The following is a 24,501-nucleotide window of genomic DNA, read 5'->3' on the forward strand; positions in this document are numbered from 1 at the left end:
CTAAAGTAATGTAGACTATAATAGTCATTTTTTTTTTAATTTCTAAAACATTTCTTGTAATTTAAGGCTTTATTTGAGTAATGCTTGTTTTCTTTTAAAACTGCCATTGAAGTTGAAATGCTTTATACAAGTATGAGATTATAAGTCCTTATATTTTTAAAATTATTTTACACTTGACTGTTTCAATTATACTAAAATCTGCTCTACCAATAATAGATTGCATGTTGCCTTGAAAGAAGGAGAACATTTCTATTGTTATTATTGTGAAAAAAAAAAAAAAAAAAAATAATAATTTCACAGAAAGTGTCATTAATGTGTAACTCAGCATATTAATTTTATTTTATTATTTTTTCTCTGAAAATATTTATTTATTATGGTTGTAGTTCAAAGATCCATCATTTGGTCACCTCATGAAGGTCAAAACCAATTTCTTGCTGGTGGAACTGAATTAAAATTATATGATTGGATTCCAGAAGTAATATTATTCTATGGTACACATTGTTATATCATACTCATCTATTTGATTTAGACAAATGACTCACCAGGAAGAGCACGTTATATATCAACTATACCAGATATTACTTTAATGATGGTATAATATATATATATATATGGCATATTTCTTTCTTTCTGTCCTTTATTTTTTCTTTTGACAACCTACATCTTTAGTGTGCTGATTGGTCTCCAGATCCTAATTATCCAGATTTAGTAGCAGTCGGCTTAACGACAGGAAGAACATTACTTGTACGAATGCAAGAGCATTCTTTAACTGATTATCCCAACTCAGACGGACTTGATATACCTACACAACAACAACAACAACAAGCAAGAACATCCCATTTTAATACTAATACTAATACTAGTATTACAAATAATAATACAGAATTCATTCATCATCAGCAACCAAAGCAATATCCTTCTTTAGGCGTAAAATTATCTCGTTCTAGTAATGTAGTATCTTTCTCAAAAACACATCCTCATTTGTTAGCTGCCGGACTTGATAAAGTACGTAATGATCCATGTCTTTTAGTTTGGGATGTTACTCGATCTATAGATAGTTATTGTAATACACCTACTGGACCTCAAACGCCTAACGCACAAGTAGCCTTTCCAGTTGTAAGAGGTTTTACACAACAAGAATCTCGTGCTTCTATTACAAACCAATGGAGAATAGATAATGGAAGAAATAATAATCATACAGACAGTTATGAGGGTAAAACAAAAATAAAAATAAATGAAGCTGGCATATTGATCAAATTCTTATTAAATGTAGATAGAGCACGATATAATGATATTCCACCTATTTCATCTCCAAATTCTGGGTAAATAGTTATATAATCATATCCTCTTTCTTTTTTCTTTTTTTTTTTTGTTACTAATTTTATTATTATAGATCACGAGAACAGGGCCCTATAAGACAATATGGTTCATCAGAAGCTATTTCATCTTGTGCTTGGTCAGAACATGAGAATGCACCATTACTTATTGCAGGCATGGGTAATAAATACGTTCGAGTATATGACATTCGAGCAGATCTTGGATCTTATCCTTTACAATTTGCGACAAAGGCAATACATGGAATTGCTATCGATCCATTTTGTCCTTATCGATTTGGATCTTATACAGAGGAAGGAATCATTAAATTATGGGATATTAGAAAAAATAATGAAGCAGTATTAACACTAAGCCCCGAAAATAAAAACAATCTTTCAAAGATTGTATTTTCACGTACTCAGCCTGGATTTTTAGCGTCTTTAACAAAAGATGAAAGCCATATTGATTTATGGGATATACAAGAAACAAGTTCTTTACAAGCTGCATTAAATTCATCTGTTCAAAGGCCAACGACTACGATTCATTCTAATACAACACCTCTTTCAATGAATGCATCTACAAATATGAACAAGTTAGAGAGAGGTTTATCTCAGAGTGTACTTCAAACATTATCAGATGATGAAACCTTAAGCATTCCTGTACTTTGGAAAAGTCGTAAAACAAAGTCAAGTATGAAACGATTTGCCTCCTTTGTCTTTATTCCACCTTCTCATTCCAGTTCATCCTTACCAAACACACATCATATATTAACTATACATACAGACGGGAAATTCGAATCTATTAAAGTACAAGAGACATGTCAAATTGCTTGGCAACCTAAAGGAGGTATGATGATGACTGGTAAAATAGGATCACTCTATTATCATCCAGCTTCTCCAGAAGATAAAATAATAGAAAACATTCATTTGGATAATGATAACCCACTGTAAGAGATATATTATATATGCATATATATATAAAGTATCGTTTAATTGTTTATTATATGCATAGATCTGAAATAAGTAAACAAGAATCAATTATAACAAGTAAAGACAAGTCATTAGTAAAAGAACTTAATAATGACATTTCAGTAGTAATGAGAAAAAGGTTATCAGAAGGATATTCTATGGATGTAAGTAGAATAATACTATTTGAAAAAAAAAAAAAAACTTTTACTTATTTTTCTTTTTGCGCAAAATAGCCTTCAAAGAACTTATTAATTATAAAAGAGGATCGTAAATTAAGAGAGTTATGGACATGGATCAAGATTGCAGATAACGTAGCATCAAAATTATCTAAAATTGGTTCCATGGATTATAGTTTTCATGGTGTTTATGGTATTTGGATGAGTTCACAAGCTCATAGAAATCATTCATCATCTTCAGCCTCATCTCGACTAGATTCAACTCGTCAAATATCTCATAACCGAAAAGAAGTAGAAAATTTAGAAACAACGAATGATAGTTTTCTATTACCTATGGTAGAAACGAATAAATTATTGCAACGAAATCTTGCTTTAACCACTTGTGGGTTTACTTTAGATATTAGAGAATTTGAACAAGAGCTAGTAGAGTAAGTCTCCTTTCCCTCTATTCTATATATCAAATGATTTAAAATTAATATATCTATCTATCTATCTATCTATAGTCTTGAATCTAAGGGAGAATATGACAAAGCTGCTGGTTTAGCCTTGTTTCATGGTATTCCTGAAAGAGCTATAAGTGCTTTAAGTAATGCTAAAGGAAAAGATCCCAAAGAAGGTAAAGAATAAAATAAAATAAAAGAGGAACATAGCTTGATAAAATTTGTTTTTTTTTCTTTCTTTCTAGAACAACAACATAAATTAATGTCAGCCATTTTAGCAAGTTATCAAGCTAAAGGAATAGAAGAAAATAATACATGGAAAGAAATTTGTGAATCATTAAGTAATGATATGATAGATAGACCTTATTTACAAACCATATTTGCATTCATTGCTTCTAATGATTGGTATCGAGTATTAAATGAACATTCTTTACCACTTCGAGAACGTATGGCTGTTGCTTTACGTGTATTAAATGATGAAGAGGTATGTATGATAAACATAAATAAACAAAGAAGAAGAAGAAAAGAAATCTTATATACCTTTTTCTATTACAAGTTATCAACTTATTTGAATAGAATATTAGATGAATTAGTTCAAGAAGGAGATGTAGAAGGAGTAGTTGTGACTGGGTTAACACCGAAAGGAATAGATTTATTTGAGAAATCACTTGATAGATATGGAGATGTTCAAACAGTAAGTTTAGTTATGAGTTATGTTGTACCCAAACGATTTAAAGATGGTCGAGTAGAAGATTGGGTCGAAAAGTAAGTAAGAAAATAATAATAATAAAGATTAAAAGAAAGTAAAAAGCTAAACTTCCTCCCTGTTCAAGTTACCGACAATTAATGGATCGATGGCAAATGTGGCATGAAAGAGCTAAATTTGATATTCAACGTGGACAAAAAATGAATGCAAGTGAGATTGCTCCACCTCAAATTTATGTTCGCTGTAATTTTTGTGCACAGTCTTTAGGTCATAGTCTTGTTATACAAAATGCAAGAAATAGAGAAGGAAAGAGAATGAATGTACAAACAAGCAATCCTGGTGGACGAGCTTCTGGGAAACAAAAGGTAATGATAGATGGATATACATACACATGTACGATTTATTTATTAACAGCCAGTCCAAAATATGATTAGAATTCAGTATGTTTAAGCTGTAGAAAGCCATTACCCAGGTGTGCTCTCTGTTTACTGCATATGGGGACACCTATAGATCAATTAAGACAAACGATCATGATGAATGATACTCATAAAGGTAATGAAGTTTAAATTTTAAAATAGAGTAGAATAGACTAATATTAAAAAGTTACTTTTATATAGTTGATCCAGCAGGATTTGATCTTTGGTTTACTTGGTGTCAAACATGTAGACATGGTGGACATGCAATACACATGTTTGAATGGTTTCAAAAGCATTCTATTTGCCCTGTTAGTAATTGCACGTGTCAATGCCAATTGTAACCTACTTTTCCCCCTCTCCCCTTAATTGGGATAATAAAAGATTATGCAGTTGATGCGTACAACAATAAATGATTAAGACTCCACAAGAATTTCTTATTTTTTTTTTTTATCTTTAGCTTACACATGCTACTGTAACAGCAGTAAAATGACCTCTTTTATTTTATTTTATTTTATTTTTTAAAAGAAAAAAAAAAGGATTTATATATCTGTTTTTCTTTTTATATTTATACACAAATATTTATACACATATATACATACATTCATATAATGACTGATTTACCCATTACACCAACTATGGATCAAATTGATCCTGATAGTTTAACACATATTTGTCTAATTGATAGAGTCTCTGTATCATCGTTTGATAATGATAGTTTAACACCTTTAGGCGATGGACATTTAGTTGCCTACATCTCTTCTGATCCCTTAGCGAAACAACAAGTTTTACTATTACAATTTTATAATTATTTTGATGAAATGAAAGCAGCAATTGTTCTAGTGTCAAGATCACAGGCTTGGTTACAAGATGATCGTACGTTAATATTTCCTAGGGCCGAAGGTGGTTTATGGAGAATAGACTGCAGGTAATATAATTATATATGATTATCATTTATGTATGTTACTAACAAACTATACATGTATATACATATATTGAAAAAAAAAAAAAAAGTGCCTCTGATGAATTAGCATTTACTGAACTTCAAGATGTTCTTACATTTTTTATTAAATATGAAAATCGACATCAAATGAAGAATACATTAGCTATGGTTGATCCAGTCTCCTGTAAAATGACCCAAGTCGTTGCAAATAACGTTCAGTTAGATTTAACAGAGTCTCAAGATATTCTTGATGAAGAAGATTTTATTACTTCTCATGAAAATAAACAAGGACAAAAATTGCCTGTTTATATCCAAGAGACAACGATGAATGTAGTCATAATTATAGTAGTGTGGATGTAGTAAATATTGTACACTCAACACTATATTATTATATATAGGAAACGGTAGATCCTTCACAAGTTAAAAAAGTCAAGTTACTTTATCAGTCAGGAGATGCTATGGTTACTGGTTCAGATTGGATTGCTCATGCTATTGTTTTAGCTGGACAGGCACTTGCAAAGGGTATTACTAGGTAAAGCATTATATAGATGGCTTTTTTTTTTCTTTCTTACTCTGTTAAATATAGTGGAAGCAAAATAATTGAAAAGAAAATTGAACCAGCAAAGACACCTGTTCGACTCAATGATCAAGAAAAACGAATACTCGAAATTGTCTATAATACAACAAGTACAGCAACACAAATGACGGCCAATTTAGTAGATAAAGCAGTATCAACAGCTTTATCAGGAATTAATTCAATCGTTTATCAAGAACAAATAGAAGAAACTAATAAAGAACCTATTCAGAATGCCTCTCGACATTTCGGTATGTCTGCATTACAGGCTGCTGTCAAAATAATAGGTGGAGTTGCCTCTGCTGCTTCCGTTGTTCTCACATCCTCCAGGGATAGTCTAGTTCAAATGATTCATAAAAAATACGGTGATGTTGGTTATATGGCTGGAAAGACATTAGGAACTGGTAAAAATATAGCTGAAATGCTTATCTATTTTGATGCGAGAGGTATTTCAAGAAGAGTCATTCTAAGTGGTGTAAATGATCTTCGTAAAAAAAGCCAAGAGAATAAAGAAGTTGTATTCGAGAATGAAGAGTGGATTGAAGATAAGAAAACAAAGGAATCAAAAGAAGATACGGCTACTATTAATAAAACCGTCTCCATCTAATAATCTATCACTAACTTGTATAAAGAACCAATTTTTTGATGGTTTTATTGTTTTATTTGAAACTCATTTTTGACATAAAAAACACGTAAGAAACAAAACACACACACGCACACTCATATACTATATTTATTTTATTTTATTTTATTTTATTTTATTTTATTTTTTATTTTTTTTTTTTTATAAATAAATATATTTTTTTTTCCCTTTTTGACAGTCTGTCAAATGTATTTTCAAGTCATTATTAATTCATTTTCTGGATTTGGACCTTTTTGTTTTTGTTTTAAAACTAACGAACCATGTACAGTTTATGATGTTAAGCAACGACTAGAAAAGACAACAGCCGTGAGTGTAGAGCAGCAACGAATTAGATCACTAGGAGGAAAAATTTTGACCGATTCTGATGATTTAACTCAAAATTATTTTATGAATAAAGGACCTATTATCTTAAATTTAACTGTGAGATTAATTGGCGGTAGAACATATAATACAATGATAATGGAAGAAGAAAATGAAGCATTAACGTAATGACAGCTGTTATTTTTTTTTTCATATGCATGTGTGTGTGTGTGTGTGTGTGTGTGTGTTTTTACTAATCTCATTTTTATACAGCGTAAATCAAACATCATTAATAAAAAAATTTAAATCAGAAACTGAAGATTCCATTTCCATACAACACATGGAAGAAATACCCATACAAATACGATATGATAAAGGAAAAAGGAAAGAGACAAAAAAGCGAAAACTCTTACAATAAACCCTTTGTATTTATTTTTATTTTTATTTTTTTATTCCGCATTCATGTCATTTAAATTAATGGCTAATACTGAACTTTGCCAGCCACCAAACCCAATTGCAAAAACAAATTTGTCACTTAAACTTTCAACTAGTTGAGGCTTGGGATGATCCTCTTTTGAAATACCACCATGTCCTAAAGCACCAGAACTATATTTGCCCCAAGTGAATAATTTACCTTGATTGGTGATTGCACCATAATGATAACTTTTTTTTTTTAAAAAAAAGGGAAAAGAAAATAGAGATATAAATCAGTATTGTGTTGTACAAATGTATATTCTACATATTTTTACTCGCCAAAAGATACTTTGCAGACTTGCTGATTTTCTAATTCTTTTAATTGATTCGGAATTGTTTCTTTTGTTGCATGAATATTCCCAAGCATAACTTGATCTTTAGTATAAACTGCAAAATTATTGAATGCACCTGTTATAAATCGTTTCATATATCCATGTCGATCATTATATTCATTTTGAGTACTACTAAAATGAACAAGCTCTGTAACATGCTCTAAAGGTGACTGACTAAAAGCTATTGGATCTAACGTATTTAATTTTAACACACGTCCAAATCGAGTTAATGCTAAAGTAAACCCATCTAAACCAGCGATTTGAACAATTTTATCATCATTGCCATCATCATTTAACCTGAGTTGAGCCGTAGAAATACCAGCTAATGTAATTTGAGTTGGATGAGGCTCCTGATTCATTTGAGAAGGAGCAATCTGATCAGGCTTAGGTATTATATAAATAAACCCATTATCAGTCAAGACACTAGAATAATTCCAATTTGCTGCCACCTGCACAACTTCAGCATCTATATCAAGCTGAACACGTTGCAGCATAATATGATTACTCCAATGCCAAATGGTGCCATCTTTAGCCAAACCAATTACATGATCTCGTCCACTAGAAATGCTTTTAAACCGAATTTTAGGTTGTATTTCATTGCCCGTTTGTAGCAAGACAGGGAACCTTTGACGCGATGTAATTCCTTGTTGTATCTAATGTATAATTCAGTATACATACAATTTATGAATATACATACTTTACTGTGCCCCACATCCAAACAAACCCAGATGTATCTAGCGCATGAAATGACCAGCCTCCAGATGTTATGTCGATAATAGACTTGTTTCGTAAACTTGTGACTTCCTGTGGGATTGTAACTTCACTTGAATACCCTCTTAATCGAGGATGTCTGTGGAAAGAAATAAGTAGACAGGACAATTTTAATATAATATGTAATAAAATAACCTTAATACAGGTCGAAACATATTCATATCTTGTTGCAAAAATGATGTATTTGTTTGATCTAAACCTAAACGTTGATCGCGGTTCTCACCCCACGTATACACTTTAGCATGATATTTAAGGGCCTTAAAGAACCTTTTCCAGCCGCTTATTCGATAAGCATTATCTTGTGGAATATTGAACTCTTCTATGCATAATTTCTTCCAAATAAATTCATCATTAGCCAAGAAAAGATAAAAATACTTTGATACTGTTGACAATTGAATAATTGATTCGCTATCAAGAAAAGGAATGATATCAGAAAGCAAAATATCCCTTGGGAATTTATCAAGCATATTGTTAAAGAATAATGAAGAAGGAGAAAAAAAATAAAGTAAAGTAAAGAAAAGTAAATAAAATTAGAATTAAACGTTGTTTGTTGTATATTACGTATTATATTCAAGTCACATGAAAGTGCATAATAACGACGCCTTTTTTTTTTACATATAAAGATAGAGATTTAAATAAAATTTATTAAGCGACTTTGAGCGTTTTATTGACTAGTCGGAATATTTTGGTTATTACTGGATAATCATATGCAGTCTTTAACCTTGGCACATGTTCATATTCTTTATCTTTCAGATATGTAGAGAGGAATAATTTGTATTTAATGAATAGTATAGTAAAATAATAATAATAATACACTACTTCATATAAAAAAAGATCTTGCACCAATTCTACCACTTTCAAAGTTGCCATTGATAAGCAATAATGTGCAGCGTAGTCTTGGTTCCCCTGAACAGTTAAAGCTGTACTCGTTCATTTTTCGCTAATATCTGCATAATTAAAGGGAAAAAGAAGGAGAGTATATGGCAATTCTAATTATAAAGGTTGAAATGGCTTATAGGAAACGATTCTGTCAATAAAGACTGAAGATCCTAGGGCGTAAATCTAATTTTAATAGCCGCAGAATAAAAAGAATAATTTAAAATTACACAACAAAATATGGAGCATGCATAGATCTCCCACTACTTTGCACTTTTATTTTATTTTTTTGCTGCAAGAATAATGAATAATAAAGTAACAACAAAAACCGTTGAATCAACGCATCTCACAAATGAACCCTTTACATCACCAACAGAACCATCTACTATCAACACTAACTGTGGTTGCTGTGGTATATTCTTGGTTCCATTAGCTGCACTGGGCGGTCTAATTGTCCAAATTACAAGAAAGATTACAAGAATCTTTACTAAAGAGAATTGAAATTAATGATATCGTCTTTTTATTACTATAATAGAAGGTCTATATTATATTTATATATACATATATTACATTAATAATAATAGAGCCTTTTCATTTGTTTCTAATAAAATGCGAAGTATAGTTACTTGTATGAATGAAGTGAATGTTCCTTTTTTTTTTGTTATTCGCAGTAACGTTGTTAATTTATACTTTCTTTTTGTTTAATACAAGTCATTTTGAGTAGAATCAACACAGAAACCTTGATCATGTAAGATTTTACTTTTAATCTTTTCTAATCTTTCCCTTGCTTCAATTTCCTCACGCTGTGCTACCAAAATTTCTTCAACAGGCACCTGCCTTAAATTAATATGTTCTTCCTTTTCTAAATCCTTTATTTTTTTTATATATAATAATAATAATAATAATAATAAACACGTTAATGATTATGAATAATAGTTAATGCATAAAACTTACAATTTCACCAAGTAATACTACGTTTTCACCTCTAATTAAAAAGATACCTCTTGGAATATCTCCATAACAATTACCGACATAAATTCTTTCAATTGTATCTTGCAAAACTAAATTAGCTGTTTAAAAAGGAAAAAAAAAATAAATGAATAAATTAATCCATTATTCGTCAAATTTCATTTCTTAGACTAACCGAACTGGTCAAATGATCTCAAAATACCAATTAGTTTGCGACCATCTCTCAAGACAACCATTAGTTTTTCTGTTTTTATAATAGAATTAAAATACGCGCCAACTAATGATAGCAATTAAATATATGTTAAAAAAAGAAACTTACTGTCAATACTGTCAATGAGCCCAGTGGAAGTAGTGAAGAATGGACCACTTGTTATTTCCATTATTGCTGTTATATAAATAAACAATAATAACAATAATGAAAAAAAAAATGTATGTGTATATAAAACAAGTATTTTCCAATTCTTGTCTCAGTTATGTTCTTTGGGAATGTGACTGGTTGTTAGAAAATAAGCAGACAAAGTATGATTTTTTTTTTTTCGCATGGTTCTTTAACAAGTTAATATTATTATCAATTTGTCTGTCCGCTTATCTATAATGAACTCTTTTCATTGTATAGGTTAGCATTAATGAGCCATTTAGTGTTATTAACTCTAGGTAAATAGTATTATAATAAACACATTCTATATACTTATTAACAGTTAATAAAGGATCTCGAGGTGATTTACAACCTTTGGTTGCATTAGCCATTGAATACAAGTAACGTACATTTTTACTCTAAAAAATAAAACAAGACTAATTTTATAACACACACACACCCCTTGTTTTTCCTCCTCTATTTACATCATAAGGAAAAAAATTTCGCAACATCGATTAACTATTGTAGCGCCTATAGAGCTACATTATGTCTATCAACATTTATATGACCTGCATAATATTCATTCTTATTCCATATTACAACAAGCTAAATCAAATAAAGAAAGAATCGTTGAAAGAAAGCAACTATGGGAAGCATGTCAAATATTAAAACCTACAAAATTAGTTTATACGACTTTTGTCCTTGAAGGTTGGTCAATAGCAGAAAAGCTTAAGATACCCTCGGTTGTAGTTTCATTTTTTTCACTTGATCTATACCCAATACCTGACGAGTTTGAAGCAGAGATAATCAAGAGTTTTCCCAAATTATATGATAGTCAATTAAGATCTATATGGTATCCCCATATCCATCATTGGATGTGGAGATTATTCTTGGAAGATATGGGTGATTTTAGAGAATTTATATTAAATTTAGATCCAATTCCTACTTGCTTTGATAACATACCGCCCTTTATATATGCAATAGATCCAGATCTATTTTATGGGAATAGAGAAGGAGCGACTATGGGTGGCTTTTGGTCTTTAATGACAAAAGAAAAAGAAATCAATTCTAATGACAATCGTAGTCAACAAAAGCCTATTTTACTCATTCATTTCGGTTCAATGGACACACTATCCCCGATATTATGTAATATAGATCAATGTAGTATCTTCCTTGACGAAATACAACAAAGAATATTAGAGATACTTGCTTATAATAATAATCTGTTTGATATTATTTGGATTATTTCCAGTCAGGATACAATTTTATATAAATTAGTTAAAGCAAAATTCACTACAGGTTATAATAGTAGGTTACGTATAATAAGCCCTGCTATTGATCATGCTGCATTTATCCAGAGTCATAATGTATTTGGTATAATACATCATGGAGGCATGAATACTTGCTTTACTATGATTCAATTAGGAATACCACAAGCTATAATACCTTTCATGTTTGATCAGCATGCATGGGCTAGAAAACTTACGTCAATTGGCTTATCAAAATCTATTTCTGTAAATCATTCATGGGTCATAGTTATTGATTGGATGCTGTTATCACTTAATAACCATATACAACACCATTGGCAAAACAAAGTGATTCAAAATACGGAAAAGGGTTTTCATGATACCATTAAAATCTTATCTAATCTCAGTTGAAAATACGTATAAAAATCTAATCATCCTTTTCTTCCTCCTATTTCTTATATAAATAAATGTTATAATGAATATTTTATTACAAAAATATCAGAATAATGTATTGACGAAACCAACTAGAACATTTTCTATACAATCATGTAGGAAGTTAAGAAGATGGAGAGAGAGAGAGAGAGATTCATTTATGGATAATATTTTCTTTTTTTTTTTTTATAGCCATCATGATGACAGTTGGTGATGTCATTAGTCAACAATTAATAGAAAAAAAAGGAATCAATCATCATGATATACCTCGCACATTGAGGATGACTGTATATGGGGCTGTTATTGGAGGACCAGTGATTGGGACCTGGTTTGGATTTATGAATAGAATAGTAAAGTTAGATAATAAATGGGCAGGTAAGTCTCTTCTACCCCCTTTTTTTTTTTTTTTTTTTTTTTTTTTTTTTTGTTCGGAATATTAAAAAATCTTATTCTTCATAGCAACTATAGTTCGAGTAGGAATAGATCAACTTTTTTTTGCACCTACTATTTTAGCTGTATTTATGGGTAGCATATCCATATTAGAAGGTCGAACAAGACAAGAAATTAAAGAAAAATTTGAAAAAAGCTATTTGACAGGTTTAATAAATTCATATCGATATTGGCCCTTTGTAAATATGTTCACCTTTGCTTTTTTTCCTGTTTACTATCGGCCTATAGTAAATAATGGATTTGGATTAATATGGAATTCTTATCTTTCCTATCTAAATCAGACCTCCTTATCACTATCAGATTCTGATATTGTTAAAAGAAACAGTGAATAATAAAAAGGCTTTATCTAAAGAAATAAGAAACTCGATAAATCAGAAATTAGGAAATAATTTTTTCTTGACCTGACTTTTTTTTTTTTTTTTTTTTTTTTATGTATATGCTGCGGGCTAAATTTTTATGGTCTTTTGTTACTTTTTTTTTTTTTTTTTTTCATTATCTAATAATGAGAAATAAAAGTAATGTAATAAAACATGACAATTATAATGAACAATTAAACTGGTTTAATACATCTATAAAGCCTATTGTTGTCACTCAATACCAAAAAGAGTACAGACCTGTCTTATCTTTGATTACTAGTAAGTTTATTTCGTAAAAAAAAAAAAAAAAAAAAAAAAAAAAAAAAAAAAAAAAAACTAAACAATTTATTTAATTGATCTACAATGCTTGTTTAGATTGCTATACAATACCAAGTAACAATAATCCTAGCAATTTACAATCATCATTGACTACTTTAACAACAAATAATGATGATCTAAATAAAGAGTCAACAAATAAAAAGAAAAGGACATCTGATAGTTGTCAGGCTCCTGATACAATAGATCTCACTGATAGTCAACCTAAAAGGCCTAAGCTACTTCAATCAACAACAACAGCAGCTTCTTCTTCTTCTCTACCTCAAACTTCTTTAAATAATCATTTTGACGATGATATGGCTGATTTTATCGTTGACGATGTTGACTATTTTGACGATGTTATAGATGAAGCTGCCATCTTTGGAGAGGATGCGACAAGTGATTTTTTCCCTATTGATGACGATGTGATGATGGATCTTGATCATATTGCTAGTAATACAACACCACAAGAACCTACACCTAAACTTGTTTCTTCTCCCTCAAATATACAAAGTAAAGACGAATTAAAGATGATATTAACTACTTTAAAGGAAAGGCAGAATGAAGTTAATAATAGTATTGTGGAAGGATTAAGCAATAATGCAAGTGAAGAACAACAAAAGATTTTAATGGATGAACGAGCAGAGCTTGTAATGCAAATAAAGCATATTCAAGAGCTAATAGATAAAGATAATACAAGTCAAAGTTCGACCCCATCAGTAACACTACCATCAACAACAATGAATAATAATCAGGAGTATGTTATTTTGGATGATGAAGAGGAGAATAGTGAGATGAGTATTGATAACGAATCTATTGAAGTATCTCCCTTTTTTGCTTCTTCTAAACCGCTTCCTATTCAAACATCGAATACAACCTCTTCTTCTTCTTCTTCTCCTCCTCCACCATTACCTATACCTGATCATTCTTCTCAACCGAATTATCCATGGAGTAGAGATGTTCGCAAAGCACTTGTCCAAAACTTTAAATTATCTGAATTTCGACCTAATCAACTTGAAGCTATCAATACCACACTGAAAGGTGAAGATGTCTTTGTGTTGATGCCTACAGGGGGTGGTAAAAGTCTTTGTTATCAATTACCTGCTATCATTCAACGTTACGAGCGTCAAGGTGTTACCTTTGTTGTCTCTCCCCTATTATCTTTAATGCAAGATCAAGTAGAGCAGTTAGTGAATGGGAAAGGGATTGCTGCTGGTATGCTTAATAGTACTGTTCCTGTTTCGCAAAAGAAATGGATATTTAGTGATCTTCATAAGTCTGTTCCCATGACACAATTACTATATATTACACCTGAGTTATTGAGTAAATCAAATCAACTTAAAAACGTTTTAGATAGTCTATACAGCCGAAATAAAATTGCAAGGTTTGTGATTGATGAGGCACATTGTGTGTCACAATGGGGACATGATTTTAGACCTGATTATAAACTTCTAGGGTCTCTTAAGGAATCATATCCTACCGTGCCCATTATGGCATTGACTGCTACTGCAAATGAAGCTGTTCAAAAGGATGTCTTATTTAATCTCAAGATGAAAGATTGTAAGGTTTTAAAACAGAGTTTTAATCGAACCAATCTAATGTACAGTATAAACATGTGTATTATTCTAATTGAACTTGTTTTATTAATCTATCTATCTATTTATCTATATTCAAAAAAAAAAAAAAAATAGATACCAAATTGTTCCAAAGACGCATAGAACAATTTTAAACGATATGAAGAATTTTATTGAAGAGCATAGAGGTCAATCAGGTATTATATATTGTTGTACAAGAAAGGATTGTGAACAGGTTGCGACAAATTTGAGAACAGACTATGGTGTCTCGATTAAACATTATCATGCTGCTATGACAACAGAAGAACGACGCGAAGTGCAACAAGAATGGCAAACAGGAAAAGTTCAAGTCATTGCGGCTACGATTGCATTTGGTATGGGTATCGATAAGCCAGATGTACGATTTGTACTCCATTATTCCGTACCTTCTTCATTAGAAGGTTATTACCAAGAAACGGGTCGCGCAGGTCGTGATGGTTTACCTGCCACATGTCGACTTTACTATAACTATAGTGACACTAAAACACATAATTTCTTAATTGATCAGGGAGATGGTAGTTGGCAGCAAAAGCAACGACAACGAGATAACTTGAATACGATGATGCGATTTTGTGATAACGAGACTGATTGTAGACGTAAACAGATCATGGGTTATTTTGGTGAACGATTTGATCCTAGTCACTGTCAGCGCATGTGTGATAATTGTATGAGGAATGAATATACAAGGACAGTCGTGAGGGATATGTCGAAAGAGGCTATCATTCTAATCAACATGATTCAACAAATTGACCCTGACCATGTTACTTTAGCTCAATTAGTGGACATCTATCGTGGATCAAAGAATAAGCGTATTATGGAGCATGGTCATGATCAATTAGAAGGCTATGGACATGGTAAAGCAAAGCAACGTACAGAAGTTGATCGTCTCTTGAGAACAATGATTCATGATGATGTGATACGTGAAAAATCTGAATGTAATGCAAAAGGATTTCCTATTACTCATGTTACTGTAAGTACTAGTGTTATCTCTTGAAAAAGAAAAAGAAAAGATAAATATACAATAGATAAAATTGACTTCATTCATTATCTAGTTGAGCAAAAAAGCAAATGATGTATTAAACGGATCTAAAAAGATATTAATTTCTTATTCTCAAAATGTAAGTCATTATACATATAAAATATATATTATAATAACAATATTAATTATAATAGAGAACGGGATTTGTAAAAGCTGGGTCTATGGTGAATAATAGTAGAAATAATTCAACTACGACTACTACTACTACTACTTCTTCTTCTTCTACAACTCCTAATAGACGAAGACTACCGAATGCATCCAATAATAGAACTCAAAGAGCTACTCTAGCAAAAGAAAATATAAATAGGAATAATGGAAGAACTGAATTAAATAGCTCAATTACAACGGTAACCAAGACAACAACAACTACTACTACGAATAAAGTGCCTGAAGATGAAACTACGATACAATGTTACCAAGAATTGAAAAAGATAAGAAATCAACTTATGTCTAAGCATAATATTCGAAGTCCAGGAAGTATATTATCTGATAGTGTTTTAAAGAAAGTTGTAAAGTATATACAAATATGAAAATCTCTATATCTGTCTATCTTTTTTTTTATTTTTTTACTGATAAAAGGTATTATTAGGCCAAAGCTTTACCATTAACTGCTCGTGAGTTTCAACTAGTTACTTCTATGCAATCTGAAGTATATCCTGCCTTTGGAGAACCATTCTTAGAAGTATCTTTAAAATATTATAATGCAAAAAATACCATATCTGGATAATACATAGAAGCCTGTTTGTTTGTTTTTTATTATTATTATCACTATTATTTATTTATTATTATTTACATTAGACGCACTTTTATTATAAATTCGAACTGTCAATAAAAATTGTTTATTCTAGAGGAGAGAGAGAGAAAGAGGGTGTGTTGTATCTAAGCACCGTCACACACAAAACCAATAAAACAAAATCAGCAAAGTATTTTTTTTTTTTTTATTCTTTTTCTTTTTTTAGATGCACCATTTTTTTGTTTAATAAATAACGTATATAAAAAGTGCAGATTAAAGTGAATAGATCGAGATATCAATGGATAATTTAGTAACTTCAGATAGTAATAAGATTATTTACTGCGTTGAATGTAACGATCAAGAGGTATGATTTAAAGTCTTGGTGCATGTGTTCCTGATTCTATTTATTAAGCTTTTTTTTTTTTTTTTTTTTTTTTTTTTGGACATGTTTAGGCCTCTGTGTTTTGTGAACAATGCGATGAAGATTTTTGTGAAGTTTGTTACGGTAAAATAGAGTCCATTCAATTTAATGCATGTGAATTAAATTTCCTAATGTATATACATGTACATATATGTATATATAATGATTAGATATGCTTCATCGTACTGGTAATCGTCGACTACATACCTTTAAAAAGTTAAATCTTCAAGCAAATAGTAAAGAGGAAACTTTAAAGAATGGTATAAAAATAGATGCTGCAAATAATGAAAAGGTACATGTTCAAAGCACGGAAACAAAAACAATTAGTGGAGACATATACTTATATATATTTCTTCTTCTTCTTCATATAGAATGAAAGAGAAAAAGACAATGTAGCTATGAAACAAGCTTTATTGGAAATGGATGGTACAATTATTAACAGTAATGGTCCTACTTTTGGTGATTATATAACCAAAAGGTAATGTACATACAAATAAAGTATGATTGATGCTTTGAGTCTTTTTTTTTGGGGATTAATATACATATATATGTTAGATCTAAAACGATACCATTACGATTAGATTCTGAAGAAAGACAATACTTGAAATTGTAATATTTATTATATAAGAAATAGTTATGAGATCATTTTTAACATATATTCATACGTCTTTTTTTTTTAGGCTAGAAGCTGCTTTAAATGTGTCAGAATATACAGGTAAAATTGAAAAAAGTGAGGAGGAAAAAAAAAATAAAATTGACAGCTAATTTCTTCTTGTAGATAAAATTGATATTATAACATATTCAAATAAGGCAAGAAGAATTGTTGGACAAATCAAGGATTTATGTGCTATCATTTCTGGTTTGTTAGTAGCAGGAGATTATAAAAAAGGTTCACAGTTATTTTCAAAGAATAATTTACGTGATAATGCAACCATCTTTCAACAAATATTTGAAGTTGGTAGACGGTAAAAAAAAAAAAAAAGAAAAAGAAAAAGAAAAAAAAAGGCCGATAATTAAAGACTTACAATAGACATAAAATTATGAATCCAGAAAAAATGAGATCGACTTATGGTAAATTAATGTATATGCTTATGGTAAATATAGACTGCAACCTATATGATTGTCTATGTGATCCCACTAAGAATCATTTTAAATATAGGATTCTTGTATTCCCGAAGTTGAAGAATATCTTGGATTTTCATGTATTATCCCAATCAAGACAGTCTATGATTTTTTGAAAAGTCAAGAAAGTATTGAAGTTTTACATGATGAAAATATTGTTTTAGCTACACGAGAAATTGTGCCTGATTTCAAAACTCGGGGACAAATTGATGCTGAAGTTCAACGTAAACAGCTTGCTATTCGAACTATATGTGAAAAATATGCAAATGAAAGAATTTCAAAAGAAGATATCGAACGCTGTTTATTATCTATATCTGATAATAATGCTTTCTTAAGAGCGAATAGGTAAAAGAAAAAAGAAAACAGTGCTAAGTCTACTCTTATTAATATGTATAAATATGTATATTTTATAGAGATCCTTGTGATAAAATGATTAAATATCTTTCAAAATATTTTAATCCAGTAAAGCATGAACATAATTATTCTTTAGCAATTCAAGCAGGTAGAAATGGACATCGTTTGACACATTCACATTCAGCACAATATACATACGTTTATCAATCATTGACTTTATGGCGTGAAATTATGAATGAAATGTTTTTACTTTGGAATATGGCTGATGAAGATTTAATTTCACCTAATGTGTATAGATTAACAAATACAGGTCAAGGACTACAACGTATCCAACCATGTCCTAACGTATCAAGAGCTATTCATAAAGTATTAAATCGAGTTCATAAGAAATGCGGATCCTGGGTTGGTAGCAGTGTCGTTCATTTAGGAGATAAAAATGTGCCTAATTCATTTATGTTTATTGACAAATATAATCAAGTTGCACGTATCTTGACTCCTATTGTTAGTACCTTGGATAAATTAGATTTACTTGCAAAGGATGTTCATGCTGCAGAATATATTCAAAATGAATATGGTAGTATTGAACAATGCCGAAAAGATATTTTGTGTAAGAATAGAGAAAAGGAAGAAGGGAGGGGAAAGAGAGAAAGATGCTAACTTATTGCTTTCTTTTTTAGATGATTTATTTAGACATGGTTTTGATGGTTCTGGTGGTGATAATTATTTCGATGCAGGAAGTTGTATAGACGGTAGACTTACATCAGCTTGGAATTGTAAGTTCACTAAACATCGGTATCTTTTTTTTAAAAAAAAAAAAAAAAAAAAAAAAAAAAAAAAAAATTAACTTGTATGTAAAATAGGGTGCTCAACAATTGAAAAGAAAAAGTTCTTTCCTATTTTCCTAATGACGGGATTTATTGGATTTGATGGAACTGAATGGTAGATAATAATAAAAGTTTACATAGAATTATATTAGACCGTATCAATTAAATAAAATATAATCTGCCATGCAAGTTCAGCTTATTTAGTAAAACAAATTTATTTTTATTCTTTTTTTTTATGTAATAGCGTCATATTGTGTGTGTGTGTGTGTGTGTCAAAGGGGTTAAATGATAAATAATATAAACTTTTATTCAATGTTAAAAACACATATAAAAAGAAAAAGGATCATCATTTTATTTTGTTATTGTTATATCCTCCTTTTTTTTTGACAAGAAATGCACATGCAAGTATTAAAAAAAAAAACTTTCTCTTTTCTAAAAACTCCTTATTTATATACTGAAAAGGAAAGGATATATGCATCTTATTTTATTGACAGATCTAACATATATGCATACATGTCTTTGATAGTATCCTACTTTTGAATTATTATGTATTCAAGAGTATATATAACAATTTATAAATGATTACATAATGTGATACATATAATAAACTTTTAATAGATTAAAAGTGGCACATCAAGTCAAAGCTTTATGCACAACATCCAGAACGAAAAATATACATATTTATATGTATATATCAAAAGTTATAACATGTATCACACCCTTTCTTTTTGCCTATATCCTTAATTTAACCTTTTTGACCCATATACATACAGGCAAAGTTTTACTCTTTTATATATTTATGTACTGTCTATTTATACACTTTTAAAAACAATGTTATACAAATAATTTTCCTTTTTTTTTTATAAAAAAAAAAAAAATAAAGAGAGAGAGAGAGAGAGAAAGAAAGAAAGAGGCACTCGTTGACTGAAACTAAAGCAGGATATATTATTCAAGTTCATTTATATGTGCATATCCCTTTTGTTTTCTTCTTCACTTAGCCCCTTTTATGTAATTCTCCTCTTCTTGAATATATTCCTAAAAAAGACATAAAAGTCGACCTAATGTATCACTACATGATTTCATTTACATTTAAATGACATCTATCTAATATCCTTTAAAGCCCTCTCTCTTCTCTTTTTTTCTCTCTCTCTCTCTCTTTTATTCAACAAAAAATAAAATAAAAGCAACAAATATAAATCAATCTATATCACTTGAAAAAAAAGAAAAAAGGGGGAGAGAATAAAAGACAGTGTATAATATGTTTAATAATAATCGAAATCAATTACTAAGTCCACTGCAGTATGAATCCTCGTCGCTTACTACTACTACTACTACTACTACAAATGGTAGTAATATGTCAAATTCAACTTGTAACAAACTAAATTATACTGGAAACATGAGTCATCATCAGCAATTACTACAGATGGATATGAATAGTCATAACAATAGCGCATTTTTCCCTTCTGTCTTTGGAGCAACTCATTCAAATACAGTGAACAACTATAAAGATATATACACCATGTATCCATTTTATTATTATCCACGTCATTTTAATCAAAATGACTTTGGAAGACGCAATAGAAATTTAACTTATACACCTTCTTCTGCAACTACATTATATACTAGTTCACCTATTCATGTGCCAAAATTTACTTTAATGAATTTTGAAGGAAATAATACTAATAACAGTAATAATAATAATTATCAACTTCAACAAAATGAATCATTATTCATGAAAGAGTCAAATACTGTTACTAAACATTCAAGGTATTATTATTTTTTTCTTTTTTTTTTCTTTTTTTTTTTAGCTTCTATATAATATATAATACATATATGAGAATACTATGGTCGCTAGAAAATAGATTTTTATAAAAGGGAGGGTAAAGGATGAGTGTATAGAGATATGTTTGTAGCTATAGACTAGAAAGATAGTGATACAAAGAAAGAACAGGGGAAAATAAAAAGTGATAAATAATCTTTTTTTTTTTTACTTATTTATCAAAGGGAGTATTATCCAGAAAAGGAGGAACTGGAGGAACTGGAGGAAGCTTGTGTGTGTGTGTGTGTGTGTGTGTGTTGAACAGAGATAAATTCTTTGATCAGCTAAAATTATACATGTTAAAAATATTTATAAATATATACTAAAATATGTATACATATCTATTATTTTAGTTTATCTCAAAACTTTCAAAAGAATCTTCGAATTCAAGTCATTTTAGAAGGTAAAAAATAAAATAAATAACTAAACGAATAACGATCATCTAATTTAACAGTTTATATATGCATGCTTTATAGCTGAAACTGCTGTCACAAAAAAAGATGAAGAAAGTATTACTTACTTAAATCGTGGACAAGTATATAGTATCCAACTTAAGGATAATCTATCAAAAAATCAAGTTATCACTAGTACAATATCAATTAGCTTTCATCTCTCTAAACATCGTGCTATTACAGATACATTTTGGAAATATTGGCTTTCACAACAAAGTGAGCCAAATCCTCGGTTAATTGAAATTGGTATAGTTCATTTGCTATTTTATATTATTTTTTTTTCTCTCCTTATATATTTATAGAAACAAGCAAACTAATATCTCTATCTATACCTATTTACAGATAATACTAACTCAATAGGGGTAACAAACGTAAATCTATCAAATTTCGATAAAATTATATTCAATTGGAATGGTGAAGTTGGTGCTAAAATAATGATTCGTTTCAAATTCTTGAGCACTGATTTTACAAAGACAAAAGGCGTAAAAGGAATTCCATTAAGGGTACTTATGAAAAGTCAATTCCAGGAGATAAATACAGAAATGATAAACAATCATGAAACTAGTTTCTGTACTATTAAATTATTTAGAGACAAAGGTGCAGAGAGGAAGACAAAAGATGATTCTAAACATCGTACTAAACTACTTGAAAAAATATATGGTAAGACAAATGGACTGTATGATATTACAAATAGCTGGTTATTTAAAGATGTGTTATTTTTTTTTTATGTATAGGTAAATCGGATGATAGTGTTGCAGCTGTTATGTATACTCTTTCAACGCCTCATACTTTATTTAAAGAGGCCTTGGAGCTATCCAGCAATTTATCTGAGAGTAATAGAAGATTATCTCATATTAAAACAAGACTTCATGCACGTGCAATGACGACTCCAAATCCATCCTCTTTATTCCATACGAATAACATAACTCATCCTAGTTGGTCACTGCCCGTTCATACAACAGCTAAAAACCTGTCACCTCAATGTATGACTGTTGTCGATTCACCTAAATCAGCAGTCGAACTCATCAAGACGTCTTCTATCACTACAAGTCATCCTATCTATTCTGATATTATAAATGGAAATGGGGATGATATATTATCCAAATATGTTTTCCCTCATGTCGAAAATGGCAGTTGTCAAGAACAACAACAACAACAACAGCAGCAGCAAGAAATACCTATCGCATTTAATAATAGTGATGTGGATATTGCAACTGATATCTCTAAAGAGATCTCACCCTTATTAGACACTATCCATACGAACTATTCACAGCTCAATAATAATAATAAGAATGATAGTGATAATAAGAATGATACTGAACAAGCTATTCTTCCCTCTCCTTTTGAAGAAGCCATAGCTGAAATTGAAGCAGAACAGTTTCAGGCAGCAGTTGCAGCAGTTGCATCTGAACTATCTCCTCCTTCTATTTTACTTGAATGTCACAAATCAATACTATCATACAAGGATACTCCATATACAACGCGTCTATCACCATCTATACATGATATTTTACTCTCTGATAAGCTTCAAGACGTTTCTTCTGTAAATGCTATTCACGAGAATATCCTCATATCAAATGAACCTTTATCTATTCTTCAACAGCAACAACACTTGGCAAATAAAGAAACAACTACAATAACCACAAAGCATGATTCTACTCTTTATTATCATCATCATCATCACCCCACTACTACTACTATATCACAATTAACTGAAAACACAATGAATAATAATAATAAGAAACGATCTAGAGATGATGATGAAGTTTATAACAAGAAAAGAAAGAAACATTCAAGTTCAACAAAACGCGCTTCTTCTACTCCTCTTTGGTAGAATACAAGTGGATTATATAATGTAATATATTTGATTAAGCTTGCATTATGCATATTATTAATAACATGTTAAAATAATAATAATATCAATAAAAAAAAAATAAAATAAAAAAAAACGCGGTGGTTAAAATCCGTTCATGATATTCTCACTGCTACTGTTACAATTCAAGTAAAGTTAGGGAAAGAAATTTGAAGTGCCTTTTTTTTTTTTTTTTTAATAAAATATAATTCCTTATACATATACATATTTATATGCATTATGGTAATTAACATTATACTAGCGCAAAAATAAGGAAACAAGTATTCACTCTTTATTTTCTTTTTTTCTTTTTCTATTGATGTTAGCTTAGATTTATTTTAGTACAAAATCGTCAAGGTAAAACAAGATTAGCCAAATGGTACGTCCCATATGAAGATGATGAAAAATTAAAGCTTAAAGGAGAAGTACATCGACTTATTGCGCCAAGAGATCAAAAACACCAAAGTAATTTTGTCGAGGTAAGATTAGATTGTATACAATTAAAATAGACATAAACTTGACCATTCTCCTTGTTCTTTTTTTTTTTTTTTTTAAATATTAAAAAGTTTCGTAATTATAAAATTGTTTATCGTCGATACGCTGGACTCTTTTTCTGTGTATGCGTAGATGCTAACGATAATGAATTAGCTTATTTAGAAGCAATTCATTTCTTTGTGGAAGTATTAGATGCCTTTTTCGGCAATGTATGTGAATTAGATTTAGTTTTTAATTTTTATAAGGTACAGTACACTTATATATGTATCAAGTATAAGTATAAAAAAGGCCTTGTAGTAATTTCATTCAAATTTAGGTTTACGCTATTCTAGATGAGGTGTTCTTAGCAGGTGAAATCGAAGAAACAAGTAAAAATGTTGTATTAACAAGACTTGATCATTTGGATAAATTAGAATAATAATAAATACCTGTAATTGTAAATATAAAATAAATATTTATTTTTTTTTTCCTTTTTTATGCATTTTTAATTCTCCCCCGCAATGGGCATTTGAACAAAAAATTGTTGAAGAAAGACTTAACAAATGATCAATAACATGCAAATTATTTGTTTATGAAGGGAAAAGAAACTCCTCTCTAAAAATAAAATGTAAAACAACATTCTCTCATTTTGAATTTATGTTGTCAGTCAATATCCAAGACAAGAAGTATCTGCTCTCAAGTATTTAATTGGCTAACAGAGTCTTGAATAATAATAATAATAAA

The 24,501-nt window shown here is 29.9% G+C and overlaps 12 protein-coding genes across 12 annotated transcripts; 10 read left to right on the plus strand and 2 right to left on the minus strand.

Annotated features, from left to right (window-relative positions):
- Positions 1–366: 366 nt before the first annotated feature.
- On the plus strand, positions 367–4,440 carry BX663DRAFT_507393 (uncharacterized protein). Its single transcript, XM_051527340.1, has 12 exons — positions 367–475; positions 530–1,213; positions 1,274–1,322; positions 1,394–2,260; positions 2,326–2,446; positions 2,516–2,886; positions 2,962–3,074; positions 3,144–3,382; positions 3,455–3,663; positions 3,732–3,969; positions 4,039–4,156; positions 4,222–4,440. The coding sequence occupies exons 2-12, from the start codon at positions 751–753 to the stop codon at positions 4,359–4,361; spliced, it is 2,928 nt and encodes a 975-aa protein (XP_051383714.1). The 5' UTR covers positions 367–475; positions 530–750; the 3' UTR covers positions 4,362–4,440.
- Positions 4,441–4,628: 188 nt separating this feature from the next.
- BX663DRAFT_485832 (senescence-associated protein-domain-containing protein) lies at positions 4,629–6,141 on the plus strand (the record flags this gene model as incomplete). Its single annotated transcript, XM_051524636.1, has 4 exons — positions 4,629–4,945; positions 5,032–5,305; positions 5,359–5,492; positions 5,547–6,141. The coding sequence occupies 4 exons, from the start codon at positions 4,629–4,631 to the stop codon at positions 6,139–6,141; spliced, it is 1,320 nt and encodes a 439-aa protein (XP_051383715.1).
- A 222-nt stretch (positions 6,142–6,363) lies between these two features.
- BX663DRAFT_551410 (uncharacterized protein) lies at positions 6,364–6,895 on the plus strand (the record flags this gene model as incomplete). The annotated part of the gene is made up of 2 exons (XM_051531279.1): positions 6,364–6,662; positions 6,751–6,895. 2 exons carry the CDS (start codon positions 6,364–6,366, stop codon positions 6,893–6,895), a joined length of 444 nt encoding a protein of 147 aa, XP_051383716.1.
- BX663DRAFT_507402 (regulator of chromosome condensation 1/beta-lactamase-inhibitor protein II) lies at positions 6,849–8,651 on the minus strand. The gene is made up of 4 exons (XM_051527341.1): positions 8,190–8,651; positions 7,986–8,133; positions 7,227–7,936; positions 6,849–7,140 (listed from the first exon to the last, which is right to left on the minus strand). The coding sequence occupies exons 1-4, from the start codon at positions 8,519–8,521 to the stop codon at positions 6,927–6,929; spliced, it is 1,404 nt and encodes a 467-aa protein (XP_051383717.1). The 5' UTR covers positions 8,522–8,651; the 3' UTR covers positions 6,849–6,926.
- A 980-nt stretch (positions 8,652–9,631) lies between these two features.
- Positions 9,632–10,279, minus strand: BX663DRAFT_433528 (uncharacterized protein; the record flags this gene model as incomplete). The annotated part of the gene is made up of 4 exons (XM_051522997.1): positions 9,632–9,799; positions 9,885–10,000; positions 10,075–10,143; positions 10,219–10,279. The coding sequence occupies 4 exons, from the start codon at positions 10,277–10,279 to the stop codon at positions 9,632–9,634; spliced, it is 414 nt and encodes a 137-aa protein (XP_051383718.1).
- Positions 10,280–10,454: 175 nt separating this feature from the next.
- On the plus strand, positions 10,455–11,951 carry BX663DRAFT_507407 (uncharacterized protein). Its single transcript, XM_051527342.1, has 3 exons — positions 10,455–10,553; positions 10,607–10,655; positions 10,748–11,951. Exons 1-3 carry the CDS (start codon positions 10,526–10,528, stop codon positions 11,910–11,912), a joined length of 1,242 nt encoding a protein of 413 aa, XP_051383719.1. The 5' UTR covers positions 10,455–10,525; the 3' UTR covers positions 11,913–11,951.
- Positions 11,952–12,735, plus strand: BX663DRAFT_471764 (uncharacterized protein). The gene is made up of 3 exons (XM_051524159.1): positions 11,952–12,049; positions 12,126–12,308; positions 12,393–12,735. The coding sequence occupies exons 1-3, from the start codon at positions 11,977–11,979 to the stop codon at positions 12,713–12,715; spliced, it is 579 nt and encodes a 192-aa protein (XP_051383720.1). The 5' UTR covers positions 11,952–11,976; the 3' UTR covers positions 12,716–12,735.
- A 1,113-nt stretch (positions 12,736–13,848) lies between these two features.
- On the plus strand, positions 13,849–15,661 carry BX663DRAFT_433556 (P-loop containing nucleoside triphosphate hydrolase protein; the record flags this gene model as incomplete). Its single annotated transcript, XM_051523001.1, has 2 exons — positions 13,849–14,654; positions 14,746–15,661. The coding sequence occupies 2 exons, from the start codon at positions 13,849–13,851 to the stop codon at positions 15,659–15,661; spliced, it is 1,722 nt and encodes a 573-aa protein (XP_051383721.1).
- Positions 15,662–15,678: 17 nt separating this feature from the next.
- BX663DRAFT_39741 (uncharacterized protein) lies at positions 15,679–16,738 on the plus strand. The gene is made up of 3 exons (XM_051522197.1): positions 15,679–15,785; positions 15,841–16,215; positions 16,296–16,738. The coding sequence occupies exons 2-3, from the start codon at positions 15,868–15,870 to the stop codon at positions 16,431–16,433; spliced, it is 486 nt and encodes a 161-aa protein (XP_051383722.1). The 5' UTR covers positions 15,679–15,785; positions 15,841–15,867; the 3' UTR covers positions 16,434–16,738.
- BX663DRAFT_471771 (uncharacterized protein) lies at positions 16,638–19,438 on the plus strand. The gene is made up of 12 exons (XM_051524160.1): positions 16,638–16,803; positions 16,893–16,944; positions 17,031–17,152; positions 17,232–17,338; positions 17,416–17,469; positions 17,541–17,575; positions 17,639–17,825; positions 17,891–17,954; positions 18,020–18,327; positions 18,396–18,943; positions 19,014–19,109; positions 19,197–19,438. Exons 1-12 carry the CDS (start codon positions 16,738–16,740, stop codon positions 19,277–19,279), a joined length of 1,722 nt encoding a protein of 573 aa, XP_051383723.1. The 5' UTR covers positions 16,638–16,737; the 3' UTR covers positions 19,280–19,438.
- An 882-nt stretch (positions 19,439–20,320) lies between these two features.
- BX663DRAFT_568006 (CP2 transcription factor-domain-containing protein) lies at positions 20,321–22,165 on the plus strand (the record flags this gene model as incomplete). The annotated part of the gene is made up of 5 exons (XM_051532103.1): positions 20,321–20,927; positions 21,165–21,221; positions 21,333–21,382; positions 21,456–21,677; positions 21,774–22,165. Exons 1-5 carry the CDS (start codon positions 20,419–20,421, stop codon positions 22,163–22,165), a joined length of 1,230 nt encoding a protein of 409 aa, XP_051383724.1. The 5' UTR covers positions 20,321–20,418.
- A 1,330-nt stretch (positions 22,166–23,495) lies between these two features.
- Positions 23,496–24,230, plus strand: BX663DRAFT_507424 (AP complex, mu/sigma subunit). Its single transcript, XM_051527343.1, has 4 exons — positions 23,496–23,526; positions 23,610–23,762; positions 23,850–24,023; positions 24,095–24,230. Exons 1-4 carry the CDS (start codon positions 23,524–23,526, stop codon positions 24,194–24,196), a joined length of 432 nt encoding a protein of 143 aa, XP_051383725.1. The 5' UTR covers positions 23,496–23,523; the 3' UTR covers positions 24,197–24,230.
- The last annotated feature ends 271 nt before the right edge of the window (positions 24,231–24,501 follow it).

The sequence above is a fragment of the Cokeromyces recurvatus genome (genome assembly GCF_025118155.1).
Source record: "Cokeromyces recurvatus strain NRRL 2243 chromosome Unknown BX663scaffold_10, whole genome shotgun sequence".
NCBI lineage: Eukaryota > Fungi > Mucoromycota > Mucoromycetes > Mucorales > Mucoraceae > Cokeromyces > Cokeromyces recurvatus.